At 42.3% G+C, this 20846-nt stretch overlaps 1 protein-coding gene across 1 annotated transcript in view; it reads left to right on the top strand.

Annotated features, from left to right (window-relative positions):
• LOC309545203 (uroplakin-3b-like) overlaps nt 1-20846 on the top strand; it is a 37388-nt gene that overhangs the window by 8187 nt on the left and 8355 nt on the right. The window contains exons 2-4 of the mRNA XM_082244341.1: nt 3266-3406; nt 8705-8915; nt 17069-17145. Of these exons, the coding sequence (XP_082100467.1) occupies nt 3266-3406; nt 8705-8915; nt 17069-17145 (429 nt within the window). The remainder of the gene's footprint in view (nt 1-3265; nt 3407-8704; nt 8916-17068; nt 17146-20846) is intronic.

Below are 20846 nucleotides of genomic sequence, written 5' to 3'. Positions count from 1 at the left end.
ATGTTAATGGATGATCATCCGTTGTCATCCGTTTTTACATAGAGATGCACTGATGTCCGTTTTTCATCCGTCAACGGATGGATGAAAAACAGACAAATGGACCATATGTGTGAAAGGGGCCTAAGTCAACAAATAAAAGTGGCTAAGCACCATGACCTACAGTAGTAAACGTGGATCATGGTCAGTCCTCCATGTGTGGCCATGTCAAATACCTATCTACTAATCAAAACCTTTTTTTCTTGGATGAACTCAAGGCCAGACAAATTAAAGCAATTTAAGTAACATCAGGAAATCAATTATTCAACGTATTAATGGAGTTCAAGAATTGGTTTTAAGAAATACCAACAACAACAGCAGTTATGTTGAAGTGTAATAATCAAAAACTGCATTATGGAATAAAACATTAGGGAACTAAAATTTCATATAGTTTTAAAAAATAGTTCCACATGCTTAAAACAAATGCAATATTTTATGACCACCCTGTACGCTGGATATGAAAACCTTATACTTTGGACATTCTTTCACCAGTGGCTGTACAATAACAGCACTAACAGTTACTGTTAGAATGATAATATAACCCAACCTGCCTGGTGAACACATTAAGTCCATGGGAGATCTTGGGGTCTTCCAGCAAAGAAACTTAGGAATAGCAATAGTAAGGGGATAAGGTGGACTTTCAATGCTACATACAGTATCTACACTAAGGAGAATGTAGGACGGATAGGTAAAATAGCTAAAATATTTATGTTTCTGAACATCTAAATTAGCTACCAATGAGTCATGAGATAGGCCTCTAATGATGTCTCTAAGGTTTTGCAATACCACTGCAATAATCTTTTTAATACATAGTATATGTGACTCCATGCTAAACTACCTAGCAGGTGTGTTCTTATCTATGATGATAAAAAAAACATGTTTTCACTGTACACAGTAATTAATTTAGCAGAATAAAATTAATTTATAACTCAAAGCGTTTGTTACCCAAACACTTCAAATTCCAGATATGTGCCTGCTGTACCCTGTACTTGTATGAGAAAGTATCTTATTCTCTTTGTATTGCTTCCTTTGTGTGAAATATCTGGTGTTCCTGCCAGCCTCTCTGCTTTCCTATATAAAACTGACCATACTAAGCAGGAGAGCACATTGTGGTCAGTTTTCTAGCTATGCTGGGAATACAGATATAAGGCAGACAGCCGCTCCCAGGCAAATCGCCAAACATGTACGGTGCTCGCACTCGGGAGGCTAAGGGGTCAGCTCGCCGGCGTCAGCGGGGAAGCCGATGCAGCAGGTAGGTGGCTCCGATTGCTGCCTAACACCCATGATCGCTCCCCGCTAAGAGAGAAGAACGGTCAGCTGTTGTAAACACAGCTGACCATTCTTCTCTCTGGAATGATCATAGAGCCCATGTAATTCTTCTATATAGGATTACATGTCTTTATGATCATTTCAGAAGCCACGCCCCCCCACAGTTAGAATCACTCCCCTAGGCTCACATTTAACCCCTTGATCACCCATAATGTTAACCCCTTCCCTGCCAGTGTCATTATTACAGTAACAGTGTATATTTTTAGCACTGATTACTGTAGTAATGTCACTGGTCCCCCCAAAAGTGTAAAAAATGTCAGTCAGGGGTCCGATATGTCCGAAACAAAATTGTATCTTACTTAATAATACTAACTAAAAAAAAGAGGGACAGCCAGTATATTTTTTGTTTTGTTTCGTTTTATTATTCCTTTGAACTTGATTAGCCATTTAAGTCAATGCAAGTTTTCTAATCTGTCAAGTATTTGGAAAAATCACCTCCAAATTGTTTTTGCACATAAATGAAATGTAAAGGTAAGCAGGCCATATCGATTCTAATCTCAGCCAGTTCAGCTGGAACCAGCTGAGATTCTAACCATGTATGGGCAGGTTGAATGTACCCAAGGTGATAAATCGGTCAACTTGGGTACAACCAGCTTGCCAAATTTTATATGCAAACATTGCAAGGGGCTGTTATAGTCGCTAGCAATAATCAGTGTCTCCTCCAGCTGGGGGCGGCTTCCCCTGCTCCCCTACAGGGGGAGAAAACAATGGCTCGGAAGGAGGGATTCCGCTGCCAACTCTGCAACACGTGGTTGCAGGAAAGAAATTTGCACCATCTATGGCCGACCTTAAGCTTTATTGTGTAAAGACCGATATTAAAATATAAATAAATTGTTCAGTCTGACTGGTTACCCCAGTGACCAGATACCCCAGTGACTTGATTAAATAGGCAGTAACTAACGGCTCTGTTGACTACTTCAGATGATTGCTGTTGCCCACTCCCAAGATAAGCCTTTGATGAAAGTATCTGGTTACATTCTTCTTTTCTGCTCCATAGATAAACACATATGTTCAGAAATTCCAAATGCACAGTTATGCACAAACCTTTGAAAAAAAGGAACAGCATTCCTGCATTACTAACTGCTTTCTAAAGCTTGTGGGCTGTTTTAGTATGAAATGGTTGAATGGAGGTCTAATGATAGACTTCTGTTGAGCATGGACCACCACACACTGATCTAAATTCGGCCAGACCCCGCTGAGCCCCGATTTCAGTCCAACTTTAGCCAGCTTTATGCCCCATCTTCACATTTGGGCTGTCTTTAGCAGGAGCCACAGGCGTGTGGAGACAGCCGTGACTTTATTCCCCCATCTTCCTTCATTCTCAATAAGACCCTTACAAGCTTAATTAGAATGTTTCCACTTTCAGTACAGTGCTATAATCCATAATACACCAACCTACAAATACAATTGAATGAGATGAATTGTAGTTAAAGTGTAACTAATGGAAACATTTTTGTAGTTCACCTGTCAGGTTTTCACTGCTGTCTGTGCCCACATTAGGGAGATTTACCCACTATTTGTTCTTTTTCACCGTTATTGAAAGTAAAAGTAAAAGAAAATCCCAAATTTTGGGTTGACACTAGAACAGAAGGGAAAATCTTCCCATGGGGACACCCCGGGATTCCCTCACTTTGGAGGGCTTTCTTCTCACTTCCTATTTTGGCTATGGGACAGAAATGGAAATGAAATCTCCCCTATTGGACTGGATGGAAAAAAAAACTGACAGGGGTTATCAATACAAAGATGTTTGTAATGAATCACATAGGTTGGATAACAGGGCTGGACAATGAACCTAATGGGAGTCATCAAACCTTTATACAAAGTCTGACTATAGAAGAGCACTTTTGCGTGAAGAAATTCTCAATGCTTATTGATAAAGTGGTTGTTTGTTTGTTTTTAGATGTGTCACAATATATACCAAGGTTATCACCGAACACAACATACAAGGTGACATACAATACGTTTGTACTGGAACAACCAAACTGCCTTTTTACTCAGTATCCTACAACTAATGTGTGGCTAGTTGTTGCAAAGAGTGACGGTAAGTCAAGTAATCTGCAATTGTATTCTCTTAATGTAAAACAAAAGGATATTGGGTGTTAGGCTATGTGTATTTACAATTAAACGTTTACTATGGCAAATCCATTTCTATGGCCCACAATGAAGTATTTCTAAACCCAAAACCAAAAATGTAATATATTGCAGGCTACCAGTCCTTAGATATGGTGGCTGCATTTGTTTTCTTTTTTCATTGTTCCCCTTTGATTTCACCCGGTCATCCTGCAAATAACATACTCATTGTCCTACGTTGTAAATGTCTACACTCATTCACTCTATTGTATTTATAGAGGGAGCCATGGTTGTCCCCCAGGCTGTTTTCCTGGGTTAGGCTACAAAAACATCTTCCTCTCTCCTTTTCCAGAGGGCAGAGGGATTTCTAGTTTACAGATGATAGCTTTTGTGACAGAATGTCCAGCACCCAGCTAGGGTGCTTCTGTCAGTATACCGCTTCCTCCAGTCTGGACAAGGAAGCAAGTATTGTAGATGAGCACTCAAGGACCAGATGACACTAGCTTAAGTGCAAACTGGAACTCAAACTGACTTTATTGTAAATTCACACAGAATATATAGCACACAAGATCAAATAGAGCCTGATCTTATTATCGTATACAAAGCAAACTGTACACAGGAATATAAATACCATAGCTAAGGAACGGCCAACATAAACATTCACAGTATGCTTATTAAACAACTAGCCACCTAGACAAGCCTAAGTGACTCAGTGTCCACCAAGACCATTCCGCACTAAGCCCACAACCCAGGATACACAAAGTACATTACGCATATAATTATTATTATATTATTATTATAAGCATAAACATATAAACATCCCACAACGGTTCGGTAACAAGCTAAAGTGGACACAATATTAATCAGCTCTCCAATAGATGAGCAGACAGACAGAACAAGGAGGCATACAATGTGGCAAAGACACACATAACACCTTAAACAGATTATAGCAGGAGATCCCAGTATCAGGTTGGTTTGAGCTGATTATATTAATATCTGCTCTGAGTCTGACAGTTTGAAGCAGTCATTGCTGGTTTGGGCAAATCTGTATACCGTGCCTAGATTCCCAGAGTCTGTGCGATTCAGGGAGGAAATCCGAATCTGAAGCAAGCTCACCCCAAGGGTCCCCCAGGCACACACCTCCCAAGAATAGAGCCCCCTCAAAACACATTGAAGAATTGCTAAACTTTATACAATATTACAATTTTGTTCTTGGGTTTAGGTGTTGCTTAACCACTTCCCGCAAATCGACGTAGGTCTATGTCGGCTGCAAGAAGTGGTTGTACTGGGGTGATGCCTGCAGCTAGAGGCATCATCCCAGTACCATTTTTTGGAGCCGCTTGGTCGTTACCCTAGTGAGCGGAAGGGGATGCCCCCCCTCCCGCCGCCTTCCGTGGCTCTGCCCGGGTCTCCAGTCCCACCGGGAGATCCGAGCAACCAGCCGACACCTCGGCCGGCTGGTTGGAGTCCCAAACGAAGCCGGATTCAGCTTTGATCGGGTCTCCGATGATGTAACCCGGAAGCGGCATCCATGACGTCATGTCCGGGTTACTCGGCGGCTAAAGGCACCAAATTTGAAAAGTGACAGTATTCAAAAATGCAGTTTTTGGCATTTTGAATACATTCAAGTGTAGTGGAGGGGTCTAGGGTATTTTAGACCCCCGATCCCTCCATAAAGAGTACCTGTCACTGCCTCTCTCCATAAAGAGTGTCTGTCACTGCCTATTGCTGTCACAAGGGATGTTTAAATTGCTTGTGACAGCAATAAAAGTGATCAGATTTTTTATTTTTTATTTTTAAATTAAAAAAATAAATAGGAAAAAAAGTTTTTAAAGTGCCCCTGTAGCCAGGAGCTCGCGCACGAAAGAAAACGTATACGGAAGTCGCGCCCACAAATGAAATCGCTGTTGAAACCACACGTGAGGTATCGCCGCGATCGCAAGAGCAATAATTTAAAAAAAAGAACTACTCTCTAACTCTAAACTGGTAACCATTAAAAATTTTTAAAACATCGCCTATGGAGATTTTTATTGACCGTAGTTTGTCGCCATTCCGCGGGTGTGCGCAATTTTAAACCATAATATGTTAGGTATCTATTTACTCGGCGTGACATCATCTTCCACAATATACAAAAAATGGGCTAACTTTACTGTTTCGTTTTTTTTTAATGCAGTGAAATATATTTTTCCCCAAAAAACCGCTTTACATATCAACACAATACTTCAAGGAGGGTCACAGTTGGACTGCCACAGAGCAGCCTGCTACTAATAGAATGTTCTGGCAATAGAGCAGGTACTCATTCTCCAGTAGTGATTGGCAAGTTCATTTTAAATTCCTCAACTATGACTGTGCGGTTTGGTACATGTGTGGATTATAGAAACTCTGATTTCTATATGATTTGCCAATGTTTAGTAGTCTTTGTATTGAAAAAGCCACAAAGTAATAGAAGTAGGGAAACATGAAAACCCCCAAAGATGCTGCTTCCATAAACTCTAGTGGCCCAATGTGTACAACATTCATCTATAACTGAATGAAAATTCCAATTGCAGCTAAACGCACCAATCAATATAGCCAGCCGAAGTAATAAATCCAGTCCTACTTACTATGCAATCAAGGTATAACCAAAGGCAAATGTTTATTTTTTTAGTTTTGGATAGAGTGGAGAAGAATTAGAATTCTTGTCAGTTTTTTTTGCTGTCTGTGCACCCGGTAAGGAGATTCACCCTCTCTATTTGTCCTGTTTACCATTATCACCAAAAGTGAAAGCAAAGAAAATCCCAAATTTTGGGTTGTCCAAAGAAAAGTAACAGAGGGGAAATCTTCCAATGAGGACACTAGCTCTGGTGACCTGGGGGTCCCCAAAGAGTTCCCTAACTTGCAGGGATTTCCTCTCATTTCCTGTTTGACTATAGAACAGGAAGTGAAGGGAAATCTCTGCAATGGAGCACAGATTGTGGTAAAAAAAAATTGACAGGGGATATAACCCTCCCTTGCTCTATCCAGAAGGAGAAATAAAGTTTTGCCTATAGTTTTACTTCACTCCCAAATTGTAAGCTGTAACGAGCAGGGCCCTCTGATTCCTCCTGTTTTGAATAGTATTGTAACTGTACTGTCTGCCCTCATGTTGCGAAGCACTGCGCAAACTGTTGGCGCTATATAAATCCTGTAGAATAATAATAATAAGGCTTATGTACATGGGCGATTAGGTTCATACACCTACCAGATCAGCATATTTCAGCAGTGGGTATGGCCCCGTGTAGACAGGAATTCTGTACAAATCAATGTAAGGCTGACGCTATCCATGGCTTTCTGCAGGTTTTTACATGTAATAGTGCATGGAGCAGATGTGTACCCCCGGACTCAGACAGTCTGCATCCAGGGGAACTCATCCATCCTTAACCTCCCTGGCAGTCTGATTATGTCAGGATTTCTGTGCTAAAAGAGGTATATTGCTTTGCATGGAAATCTGTTGTTTTATATTTTAAAACTCATCTTCCCCTGCGATCCCCCGCTGTCCTCCCCTGACGTCCTCCAGCCATCCTCCCGCTGTGTGCTCGGCCGATGGCAGCGCCTGTCTTCCAGTTCCCTTCCCTGCGAGCCTTGCGACGCAGGAGGGTGGAAACGGCGGCAATTTAAAAAATGTAAATAAACCAAATGACATGATACAAAGTTGTGATCCTAACGGATTACACTGTATCATGCCATTTCACCACAGGATTGCACCTGGTGACTTTTCCAGTGCCCAGCCTGTGCTTTTCCAGTTCTTTGTGCCTGGAAAATTGAGAACGCCCATGGCGTCCAAAGAGTGTTCTTTTTGCACCGAGCTGAGTCACAGCTCCCTGTGTCCATTCAGACATGGAGCCACAACCCGGCCCCACCCCTTCTCTCTCCGGATTGGCTGACTGACTTTGATTGACTTTGATTAACAGTCAATTGCGCCACGCTGATGTCTCAGCCAATGAGGAGGGGAGTCCCGGGCAGCTCGTGCAACATCGCTGGATAAAGATGGACTCAGGTAAGTATTAGGGGGGCTGAGGAGGGCTGCTGAACACAGAAGGATTTTTTTTTTCTTAATGCATAGAATGCATTAGGATAAAAAAAAAAAACCTCCTGCCTAGACAATCACTTTACCTGCAGGCAATCGTTCCATCTGATATTACATGCAAACAGATAGACAGTGTCTGCCTGGTATTGATACAGACTTACTGACTGCAGCTGATCTGAAACACCTGGACAGATTAACCACACAAATACACTAGTCAGGATTGTATACAGCCCTAATTGGCCTTTTGCATGAGCCCTTAGCCTCTTGTTAATAAACACCTATTTCTTTCAGCAGCATGCTGAACTCTAAACAGCTAAATACACAGACTATATACTGTTATATATACACTGTATCATAGTTGTTAAAGCTGGCAAAGGATTTAAAGTGGTTAAAAAGCCTAAAGACTTTTAACCCTAAAGAAGAGGTAGACATCTGGTAGAGGTAGGAAGATCTACCTGGACAACATGGAGGAAATCAAAGATTCGGGGAGGGGCAGTAGTATTCTCTGCCCCCCCCCCCATACCACAAGTAGGGACATTTGCCCCTTCACAACACACAGCCATGTGTAGGTAGCTCTCTCCTACCTTACACCGGCTGTACATGAGAGCGGTGTAAGAGGCAGAACAGTGCTAGATGGAGGCCGGGAGCGGGAGCTGCCAGGGTTAATTTTTCATTGTAACAAGCTGATGATTGGTTGCTAGGATTGACTAGCAACCAATCACCTGCTGGTTACCTTGCAAAGTTACCCTAAAGCAGCTCCCGTGCTCCCTGCCTCCATCCTGCACTATTTTGCCTCCCACTCCGCTCTGCTATTAAAAGGAGAGAAGCAGCGGCTAGGTTAAAGCATTGGCACAACGCTGTTTGTGATCTACTCGCCAGCTTCCCATGATTGACAGGTAGATCCTGATCGACAGGTTGCCAACCCTGGCCTTAATGCATTCCCTGCATCAAAATGTTTAGTTTTAAGAAAGTTTGCTCAATTTATGATATTTGTTGGGTTAAATCGATGTTTGTTTTCAATGGCTGTGATGGGAAAATTTGCAAGACGGAAATTCTTTCTCGTACAAATTTCTCTTTTTTTTGTTTTTGAAATGACATTCATTCCAAAGTCAAACTTCAAAAGAAAATACAATTTTTTAGTACTTTCAAACAATAGTTGTTCAGGCATTGAATTTGCAAAGAATGGCCAGCTATACATTTTAACAATTTATTGTTTTGTTGCAGCCGTTTCCCGGATTAATGCTACAGATCTCAGCATCCCAGTCACATATACATCATTTATAAAAAATCGTTCAAATTTCTATCATACTCTACCTATGCCAGCTAGAGCGTACCCATGTTCAAACGACTCCATTAATGTTTTGCTAATTGGCTCACAAATAAACTGTCCAGAAAATGCATTCTGCAACGGTCCATTGAAAAATGATACATACAGGTAGGAATCATTTTAATGTTTTGCTGATTTTTCTTTTGTGATAGTACATGTGTGCAAATTGTACAGTAAATATGTGTGTAATTTGAGTGCTTTATCCTCCACCCCCTTCCCCACAGGTGTACATTTTTAGGGTGAGAATGACTCATTTCTGGTCTAGGGGAAAAGCAAGGTGATCGCTTGCCCTGGCAGGTTTACTGTTAAACATTGAACAGATTCCTGTATACTAGAGATGTTAAAAGCTATTTGTATTTCAGCCACTGGTGATTCACATTCATCTCTATTCACCTTTTTGGGATCACTGATTTATCCATTCATCTTTTAGCCACCTATTGTCACTTTCACTTTTGTAGCAATTCATATTATATTGATGTATCTATAATTATTATGCTTTTAGTTTGATGATACCCAGTTATTATATATTTATTCTTCAGTCCTTTTCTGAAATCAGCGCCGATTCATCTCTTATACCTTGATCATCTAGTATTTTGTGAAAATACAGAATTGGCTGCTTTTTTCTTCTTTCACCTGGGCAGGATCTATTTATTTATTTATTCATCTAATATTTTCTGCTCTCACATCTGATACCTGATAAGCAGCACATAGGCCCCCATTTTTTCTTTATGAATGCCAACATGTACTGTAACATACTGATGTGATGAGTGATGATCCACTCCCTCCCTCCCTGAGCCTCAGGGCAGTATTCCAACATGATAACGACCCCATACACACCTCCAAGACGTCCAATGCCTTGCTAAAGAAGCTGGGGGTAAAGGTGATGGACTGGCCAAGCATGTCTTCAGACCTAAACCCTATTGAGCAGCATCTATGGGGCATCCTCAAACGGAAGGTGGAGGAGCCAACGCTTTATCTTGGCCTAGGCCAACAAGCAGGTCTCTGCTGAAGTTAAGCTATCCTATGCTAAAAATTTCAGTGTTTCTTGACCTGCCATATTTAAAGGGACAGTGGACCGAATTCTACTATGTATTTGCGCTCCAAAAACTCGGTAAGTTCCAAGAGCCTGCAGCCAGCAGACCGCATTGTCCTACAGTGGAAACACTGTGTGCATAACCATTTTAAATGACTGTAAGCTGTTTTTGTGTGATGTGGAAATCAGTAAATCTGCTCATGGGAGACCTATCAAAGGCACTGCTACAGACCTAATGCTGCCCAGCAACAGGCCACTACCACTCAACAACAAACTCATGAGCAGAACCTGGCATAGCAGCAAAATAGCCTAGCACAGCAACAAGAAGCTAATAGCCTGTTGGCTGCCCAGCAGCAACAGTCAAATACAAATCAGCAAGAAACTGAACTGTTGGCTGTCCAACTGATGAGCACTGAGGCTGTTGGATAATGAAAGCAAAGGAGAGGATTCCAAAAGCCACTAAATGGTCCAATCGTGCAGCAAGCCCAGGGAGCCAATACAGCACTGGCAATGCAATGAGAGGAGACATAGTGCTGCAAAATGTCCACTGTGCCGGGGAACTGTACAATGAGGGGGAAAAGGCCCCAGAACATAAAAATGGGACTTGGCCATTTGAGTAGAGACTGGGCCCATTTTAACAAAATTTTAATTATATTGCCTTAGGGGTGGCTACCAATGAAAAGGTATAATTTCCCTTTACATTGTTAACTGGAGAGCTAAAGGCATTCCCAGAGATCCCCGAGATGCCTGGGATACAAGAACTAGAGGTCTCTAAGGACAACTTTGGAACTCGAGACAACTTTCTACATCTCTGTCGTGATGGATCATGTCACCCATTATCCTGAGGTTGTCCCTTTTGGAAATAATTCTGCTTCCACGAATCTTGCCTTTTATCAGGTCGACAGGTGCTCCCTGCAATCTAGCAGTTGTGAAGTAGATAGAGGGTTATTAGCTAAACACATCTCAGTTTACCTGATTAAAAAAAAGACTGGTTGGGGAGAATGAATTTAGTCTGCTAGAAACATGCTAAGACTGGGTGCTGAAAAAACCTGAACTCTTTCTGCCATAAGAATGAAGATGATTACTCTTCATCTAAAAGTTCTACAAAAGCTGCATGGAGGTCTGCTAGTATGTGTAGTGACACTGGCAGGTTGGAAAACAGGGACGAGGTACCAGAGCAGAACTCAAGCTTGTAGCCCCCTGAAATCATATTTCTTACCCAAGCATCTGCGATATTTCTTGACCAGATGTTTGTACAAGCTAATTGAAGTCCACCTCCCTCCCACTTTGGAATGTGCAAGCATCCCTTAATGCCACAGCAGACTTGTCTACAGGCTTGAGAGATTTAGAAGCCCAGAGTTTAGGGTTGAGCTGGGTACCTGGCTTGGAAACCTTGAAGTATTGAAAATAAATTCTCTTAGCCTCGGAGGAGAGCCCTCTCAGCTCTTGTCCTAAGCTTTTTCAGGTGAGACAAATGAGTACTCATACCACCCATAATATCTTTTGCGAAGGCATCCAAGGCTCCGAAGAGACATTCACCATCAACAGTCATGCGCAGCAAACCCTTCCAGTGCTCACTGTAGTGCTAGGCTAGAGAGGGAGTAGCTGGCTTCAGTTCTCAGCCGCACACTGAGAGCCAGAGACAGCTGTTAATTAGGCAGCTAGATGGATCTTAACAATATGGTTGAATTTTTCCAGAACCTGGAACGATTCTGTGATGATTGACCCCCCTTTGACAAAGTCAGAATGACGAAACGTTAGGGCGTGGCTACGCAGCAGACCGGAGAAGTGACCGGGTGAGCGGTGGCGGTTTCTCCATGTCCAGCACACTAGCGTGGAGTTGGTGAGGACATGGGGAACACCCCAAACCCCATATTTTACTTGCGCTGTTGATGTCGGTTTTATGTGAGTGCAACTACTATTTTCTAAAAATAAAATTGGAAGTTTTAAAACTGTATTGCACTAGTGGATTCCCCTTTGTTTTTCCCTATATGTACATGCGAGAGGAGAAATCATTTAAGAAGGACCCCTAAAACTTAACAGTGTTTTGACATTGCGCTTGTAGTCCTGACCATGCAAATGGAGGGCATCTTGTTGGGGTGAGTTACCAGCTGATGGGAGAGGGATCATGCAGGTGGTGGATCTAAGTGGTGTCCAGCATTCAGCACGAAGCTCTTTTCTTCACACCTGTCACTATTTTAGCACATCTGATTAATGGACTTTATGTGATATATTTTGTACACAATTACACTTTATATCTGTTTTCCTTTTAAGTGTTTTTGCGCAGCTTGTTGGAATATATTTTTCACATTTTTTATTTATTCTGTGATGTTAGCTGCTTGCGGGCGAAAGCCTGCTTGTTGCTGACCCTGGGTCATAGGAGAGCAAAAGTAAGTGCACTCCTCTGACCCAGAAGAAAAGTATGACCAAGAAATCTTTGGAAAAACTTGTCTTTTAACAAAACATTCAGGAGGTGCGAATAGATTTTCAGGAGTTTTCCAATCTCTATGCAGAATACTTCGAGTAGGGTGATACTTAACCACTTAAGCCCCGGAAGATTTTACCCCCATTCCGACCAGGGGGTATTTTGCGATTCGGCACTGCGTGACTTTAACGGACAATTGCGCGGTTGTGCGACGCTGTACCTAAACGAATTTGGCGTCCTTTTTTTCCCACAAACAGAGCTTTCTTTTGGTGGTATTTGATCACCTGTGCGATTTTTTGATCACGCGCTATAAACAAAAAAAGAGCGTCAATTTTGCAAAAATAGCAATATTTTTCACATTTTTTTATATGAAATTCCCCCCAAAAAAAATTTAAAAATCAAAATGTTTTTACTTTTTCGGCCAATTTGTTTTATGCTACCTATGTTTGGTAAAAAAAATCGCAAAAAGCGTATTTTGATTGGTTTGCGCAAAAGTTATCGCGTTTACTAACAAAGGGAAAGATTTCTGTCATTTTTGTTGTTTTTTTTTTTAACGTGTAATGGCGGCGATCTGCGATTTTTTTTGCGGTACTGCGACATTGGGGCGGACAGATCGGACCCTTGACTGACATTTTTGACACTTTTGGGGTTACCAGTGACATTTCTACAGTAAACAGTGCTATATATATGCACTGTTACTGTAAAAATACACTGGTAGTGAAGGGGTTAACTTTATTTGGGAGGGAGGGGCTGTGTGTATCCCTAGGGGCGTGCTTTCTACTGTGATTGGCTGGGGCTTGAGCTGTATGGACACTGATCAACGGATCTACATACTAGATCCGAGTGATCAGTATCCTAACAGCAAGGAGAATGACAGGCAGCTTGTTTACACAGGCTGCCTGACATTCTCCCTCTCCCCCGCCGATCGCCGAGTGACCGGCGGACATCGGGTCCGCCGGTCACACGCGCGGGGGGGTCCGTGACCACGCGGGAGCGGGAGCGCGCCTCCGGGGGCGCGCGCTCGCTCCTTAGACCCTCACAAGCTAGTGACGTAGCCCTACGTCACTTTGCCTGTGAGGGGCTGACTGCCGACGTAGATCGGCGTTAGGCAGTCGGCAAGTGGTTAAAGGTCCCAAAAAAATAACAGTGCTAGTAGAAGGTACAGGCTGCTCTTTTTTAAGGTGATATGCACCTCATCAATAAGAACCAAGATTTTTTTCATTAAAATGGAACTTTACCCATAACAACTTGCTTCTTGCTGGAGGCTGCCATTTTGCTGAAGCCCAGAGCCCCCAAACAGCAGTAAATCATAAAGTGGAATAAACCCATTGATTTAACGGTTTCAAAAAACAGTTACATTCCTGGAATGCTGGGATTGCTAACTGTCACATTTGCTTGTGTCCTCAACCAAACTGTCAAACCATGAAATGGCTGGTGCATTAAAAAATGATCACATGTGCAGCACCATGGCAGTTACGGTTTAACCACTTCTGGACCGGAAGGTTTTACCCCCTTAATGACCAGGCCTTTTTTTGCAATATGGCACGGCATTATTTTAACTGACAATTGCACAGTACCCAAAAAAAATGTATGTCCTTTTTTTTCCCACAAATAGAGCTTTCTTTTTGATCACCTCTGCAGTTTTTATTTTTTTCGCTATAAACAAAAAAAAAGAGCGAAATTTAAGAAAAAAAAAAAACAATATTTTTTACTTTCTGCTATTTAACACAGCCATTAAAAAAATGTAAAAATCAATTTTTTTCATCAATTTAGGCCAACATGTATTCTGCCACATATTTTTGGTTAAAAACAAATACCTTTAAGTGTATATGGATTAGTTTTGCACAAAAGTTATCACGTCTACAAACTAGGGGATAAATTTATGTCAATTCTTTTTTTGTTTACTAGTAATGGCAGCGATCAGCGATTTTTAGTGGGACTGCAGCATTGCAGCGGACAGATCGGACACCTAACTGACACTTTTGACTATTTTGAGTGGACCAGTGACATTATTACAGTGATCAGTGCGAAAAATATACACTGTTACTGTACTAATGGCACTGGCAGGGAAGTGGTTAACACCAGGGGCTATCAAAGGGTTAGGTGTGTCCCTGGGGGATGCTTTCTAACTGTATGGGGGTTGTACTCACTAGATGAACATAGAGATCTGTGCTCCTTAATAGGAGGAACACTGGATCACTGTGTTAGCCTCTGACAGAATGGCTGTCTGCCTTATTTATATAGGCAGACTGCCATTCTGTCACTATGGGGAGCGATCGCGGTTGGCCAGTGCCCCCAATGGCTATTACACGAAATGACCGACCTGCTGCAGTAGAAGTGCGGCAGCTGGTTGGCAAGTGGTTAAACAGAAGCAGCGTCCTGGCATCTAAAGGATTGGGGGGTTTAATTCTGCTTTAAGGTTGTCAGCAGATTGGCCTCTACAAATTCAGCAGTGCCTAAAAATGCCTAAAAAATGGAGAGCAACTGAGCATGTGCAGAGCAGGGTGAGACAGTGTATTACTGGATTTTAAACAGTATAGGCACTTATTTTTAATGTTTTACATAGCTATACCCACTAGTGATCGACTGATTATCGGCAAAGCCAATATATCGAGGGCCGATATTCACATATATCAGGATCAGCCTTTTGATTTACCGATATTTCGGGAAAGTGCTTGTACTGGGGTGATGCCTGCAGCTAGAAGCATCACCCCAGTACCGGTGTCCATAGCCGACGGTCGGCTGTCTTGTAATGACAATCGATGCGGTTGAGAAGCCGCTCGGCTGTCAATTTACGGAGCGGGAGGGGACGCCCCCCCCCCTCTCGCCGCTGTCCACGGCTCGCCCAGGTTTCCTGTCCCACTGGGAGACCCGGGCATCCTACCTTCACCGCCGCCGTCTGACCGGGTCGCCATCTGCACCAACGCCGTCTGACTGGGTCTCCATTTCTTTGAATTTGGCGCCGCCGAGTACCCGGAAGTGATGTCATGACATGATTTTAAGTGCAGAGGAGGGGTTTGGGGTCTTTTAGACCCCCAGATCCCTCCACCACAGTATCTATAGACATTAAATAAAAATTTTAATGTCCGAAAATATCGGCCAATATTGGCCGATACCAATATCTGATGACCAAAATATCGGTATCGGCGGTAAAACGATATCGGTCAATCAATAATACCCGCAAAATTTGCCAGCCTAAAGTGATCTAGCAGGACCAAATTTTCTGACTAAAGTTCCACTTTAAGCCTGAGAGCAATAGCAACTGTCTGTGACTCCTCAAAACAACATTATTCTGTAGGGATTTCTGTGATTCTTCATCAGATAGAATTTCAGCTGCAGAAGATGCAGAGATTGCCACAGCTGCATGTAAATTGGACAATTGTGGTGTAAAAGGAATTAAAGTACACATACACCCTTTGTCTTCAAAATCAGCAAATATAGTTGCAATGCAGCCCATAATGTTATAAACCCAGGCCGTACCTAATGGAGCTAAACAAGACTTCAAGGAATGTAGGGACTTAACCAGGGGACAATGATCTAGGCTGTCAGTATCCGGCCATGAGAAGGGGCATTGAAAGCAGCCTCTGAGTTTGTTAGAGGATCATGAACTAAAGAAAACAGATGCAGATGCTCCCTTTGTAATTGGGATCTAACTTGTTATACTGCTTAACAGAGACAATTTAATTTACAGTATCAGACAAAGACTCTGTTATTCATGAACCAGCTGCTGAAAGAAGGAGACGTTTAGATGGCCAGAGATGACCAACTCACAGTAGGCGGCAGCACGGACTAAAGCCCCGTACACACGCGTTGATAGTTGGCCGTGAATTTTCGGCTTGTTAGTATGATGCTTCTGACAACCGACTCCGACTTTTTGGCCGAAAAAAATCTGGTGTGCAGGCTATAAAATTTTTGTTGGCCGTCAACATAACGGCCGATTTTCCGTCAGTCAGTACAGATTTCAGCAGACAAAAATCTGATGAGCAAGACTGGGCATGCTCAGAGAAGAAAAAACACACGGAAAGTAAACCAGCACATGGCATCACTTCTGAAGTAGATTTTTGTTGGCCGAGAAAATTCGTGTGCAGTCTAGGCACATTCCAACCAACAAAACACAACTCTGGACAAAGGTCGGAAGATCGGTCGGCCGATAATCGTTGCGTGTGTACGAGGCTTAACTGAGGTGAAAGCCCATGTCTCTACAAGAGCAAGGGCAGGAAAACACTCCACCTAGTGCTGCAGAACCTAATTCTCCATTGATTAAAGCATAACTCCACTTTTGTTGAGAAAAAAAACATCCCCCTCTGGGTGATCTCTGTACATTGCAAGGATTGTAACAAACTTTTTTGCAGATTCCTACCTTTTGTTATTCTGAAGAAATCATTGTTTGTTCCTCTGTGCCTCTGTGCTAAGTGGGTCTAATGGGAGTGGTTTCATAATTGTCAGTCAGCTGTGGCAGCTGCAGAGCACTAATGAGGAAATCTGCTGGGCCTGCCTCCCTTTAGACGTGTTCCTATTGGGAGTATCTCAGCAAAAATGACATTTTTGTTGCAGGGGATGCCAGAAATCTGAATCAGAATGTGAACAATTTTTCTAGTACTTTGTAATACCCATCAAGGTTATTTGGACATAAGAGGGCTATGGCTGGGTAGATTTTAGCAGATTTCTCTATTTAAAAGCAGAAAAGCTCAAGGAATGTATAAAAGTGTTCATATTGTTTAAAATGACGTTATAACCAGCTATATCTTAACGAAAATGCAAACCCATTTTCCACTTGATTATTGTACTTTTTTTTTTTTTTAGTGTGAAATTTATTTTACTATCAAGTACTGGAATATTTATGGAAACAAAATGGTCCGAAACAATTGTGATTCAAAACCGTAAGAAAAAACATTTAACATATTAAGTAGAATGTCAAACATCTTACATTTTTAATTTCTTTAAAATGGAACTGAATTTAACTTGTCAAAAATGCTATATCTCTTCTGCAATAACACACCTTTTTTTTTTCAATCAGAAAAAAGTTTTATTGGTTCAATTCAAAAGGCATACATTAAGAACAATATATACATCAAACATTACATGATAGGCATATACAAGGAATTGCATGTACCCTCATTAGGACTTTCAAACTAAACGAGTAAAGAATGCCATACGTATGTCTTATGAGCGTAATCCTGCGTACCAAACACAATGTTAAAACAAACAATTAAGCCAAGTGCTCACTCCAAAGGGGATGACCGGCGTGCTGCTCTCCTCAGGCAGGGAACTCCAACATGGGTACATGAAAGAAAAGAAAAAGGAGGCGCAAACACCTAGTGCATTACCCGTGGTCACCATATAAAATATTTTAATAAAATGCCAAATGCATACTCACAGACAAGAAGAATGATAAAAATCGCATAACAAGAATCCACCACACATGGAATGGAACATGTCCTTGTAAATAGGACCGCTAACGCATTTCGGGAGTCAAGCTCCATTCATCGGAGCTGGTCATATCAATAGCAGGCCCAAATAAATACTAGCATCAATTGAACCGGTTCCTCCCACCTCCTATGGGTACACAGACCAACAATCTTTCTATCGTTGTTACTTCCGGAGCGCAGAGCGAGTGGCATGGGTTCCAGGACCCGGAAGTAAGAACAATAGAAAGAGTGCCAGCCGGTTTGGAGCCTGTTTCTACATAGGATGCACCATGACCTGGAATCCGTGGCAGGGGGCACGGGGGGATTATGGCCCCCAAGGTTTTGGAATACAGAGCGGGCTTAGAGTACCATAGGGGAGAACAGGGCTGGGTAAGTACACGTTACACACTGCCCATCAACCTGACTCCCATGATGTAATGATCCCACTCAGTGTTTTTATATGCAGATATAGTATTGTGTTTTTCTCCGTTTTGGTTTTGGTCCTGCCATTGACCATAGGCCAGTGGATTTTTTGAAACATTTTGTTTTAATATTGAGGTGGATGAGGACAGAGGGTTGGTCTGTGTACCGGATGGTCCCGCCCACCACCCATAGGAGGCGGGAGGAACCGGTTCAATTGATGCTAGTATTTATTTGAGCCTGCTATTGATATGACCAGCTCTGATGAAGGGAGCTTGACTCCCGAAACGCGTTAGCGGTCCTATCTACAAGGACATGTTCCATTCCATGTGTGGTGGATTCTTGTTATGCGATTTTTATCATTCTTCTTGTCTGTGAGTATGCATTTGGCATTTTATTAAAATATCTTATATGGTGACCACGGGTAACGCACTAGGTGTTTGCGCCTCCTTTTTCTTTTCTTCCAACACAATGTTAGTAGCAGACAATTCCCAGAACTCTGGGCATGTAAAATATTTCTTTGTTTCTCAAGGAAAAGTAAGAAAAAAGAAAAGAAAAAGTGAAAACAATAGAACCCCTCTTGCGATTAGCAATATACAATGGAGTAATCCCTTGACAGCAGCCTGCACAATAAACAGCCCTACACCCTACTATCTCTGAAGCAATCTGTCACCCACCAGTCTAAACAGTGCTAATCCTGGAACTTCCAGCCAAGGTTGCTACATAGAATAACATTTCTTGGGGGCATTCCTATGTTGGTATGTCAGTTTTTCTTGTATGAGCATTTTATTAACTTGCTCCACCCATTGTTCCCTAGTGGGTACTCACGGAGTAATCCACTGTCTGGCAATCAATTTTGGGCTACATACAACAGCCGTAGAACCGCTGTATGTGCATTAGGAGTCAGGGCCTCCTCCTCCAGTGCTCCCAACAGACAGACAATGGGATCCCTTGGGAGCACAACCCCATAAACCAGGGAAATGGTATCCAGCAATTCCCCCCAGTACCTAAATAGCTTCGGGCATCTCCAGGACTTGTGTAATAGATCACCATGATCATGCTCACATTTAGGACAAAGGGGGGGTGGATCTAGCCACCCATTTATGCAATTGGATCGGCGTCCTGTACACTCTGTGTAAGAGATATAAATGAGAAAGCTTCCGTTAGGCCGACACAGAGACCACGGGGGTGGATGATAGACATAGTATTAATGTATCATCGTCTATGACAGCCAAGTCCTTCTCCCATTTCTCCCTGCATGGTAACGTAGATGAGTTTTGAAGAGCGCCTAGTAAGGTATAGTAACTTCTAGAGATCATCCCCCTCCTATCCCCAGTCAGGAAGACATCCTGTATCATAGGATGTTCCTCAAGACGCAAGGTGGCCACTGTGGATTGTGGATTTAAGACATGTCTTAGCTGCAGGTACTGATAAAATTGGTTGCGATGGAGTGCAAACTCCGCCTGTAGATCTGTGAAGGACTTTAACCACTTCTGGCCCGGAAGGATTTGCCCCCTTAATGACCAGGCCATTTTTTGTTATTCGGCACTGCGTTACTTTAACAGAAAATTGCGCGGTTAAGCGACGCTGTACTCAAATACAATTGATGTCCTTTTTTTCCCGCAAATAGAGCTTTCTTTTGGTGGTATTTGATCACCTCTGCGGTTTTTAGATTTTGAGCTATAAACAAAAAAAGATTGACAATTTTGAAAAAAAAAGCCATATTTTTTACTTTTTGCTATAAAACCAATAAAAGATTTTAAAAAATTTAAATTTTTATCAGTTTAATCCAATTTGTATTCTGCTACATATTTTTGGTAAAAAAAAATCCCAAAAAGCGTAATTTATTTGGTTTTATGCAAAAGTTATAGCGTTTACAAACTACGGGATAGATTTTTTGGACTTTTTATTTATTTTTTTTATTAGTAATGGCGGTGATCTGCGATTTTTAGCGTAACTTCGACATTGCGGCGGACAGATCAGACCCCTAACTGACATTTTTTACACTTTTTGGGGACCAGTGACACTAATACAGTAATCAGTGCTAAATAATATGCACTGTTACTATATAAATAACACTGGCAGGAAAGAGGTTAATACTGGGGGTGATCAAAGGGGTTAAATGTATGCCTGTATGCTTATTGACTGTGGGGGGTTCTTTGACAGGCACAGACAGATCGCTGCTGATCTGTCCCTGCCTGTCTGAGACAAGATCCACCTGCTTTGTTTACATAAGCAGGAGGGTCTTCTCTCGATTTCCTAGATGATCGCAGGAAAGCAGCGGCAATTGCCACCGTCTAAACATTAAAAAGGCGGCGGGTGGTTGGCAAGTGCTTAATGTTGGACCTGTGTATAATTGGTGCATAAAGTGGATTCCCTTAACCTCCCAATCTTTAAATCCCGCAGCTTTTGTAATTCTTTATATTGAGCATTACGCCAGGTGACGGTCTGAGATGGGAAACCTCGAATACCAAATATACATTTAATGTAGGGCCATATTTTTCGGGAACATTGAGGGAGTGGGAGCCATTTTGTTCAGATGGGGGAACCGGGTCTACAGATAGGACAAGGCGGAGTGTTACGCACCTGGGGGAAGAAGCAGGGACCGCACTGGATCGAAAGGATCCAATAACACACCCTTACTTGCTCACAGTCTTCTGTTAAATGTACACTGAGCAGTACATGCGCAGCTCAGCATGCATTCCCAGAACACTCCAGCCAATGACTGACTCCCGTGCATATGTGTAAGGGGA

This window comes from Pelophylax lessonae, assembly GCF_965119305.1.
Source record: "Pelophylax lessonae genome assembly, chromosome: 2".
Classification (NCBI taxonomy): Eukaryota; Metazoa; Chordata; class Amphibia; order Anura; family Ranidae; genus Pelophylax; species Pelophylax lessonae.
The sequence above is the reverse complement of the archived record's forward strand: the minus strand, read 5'-3'. Positions and strand labels throughout refer to the sequence as shown.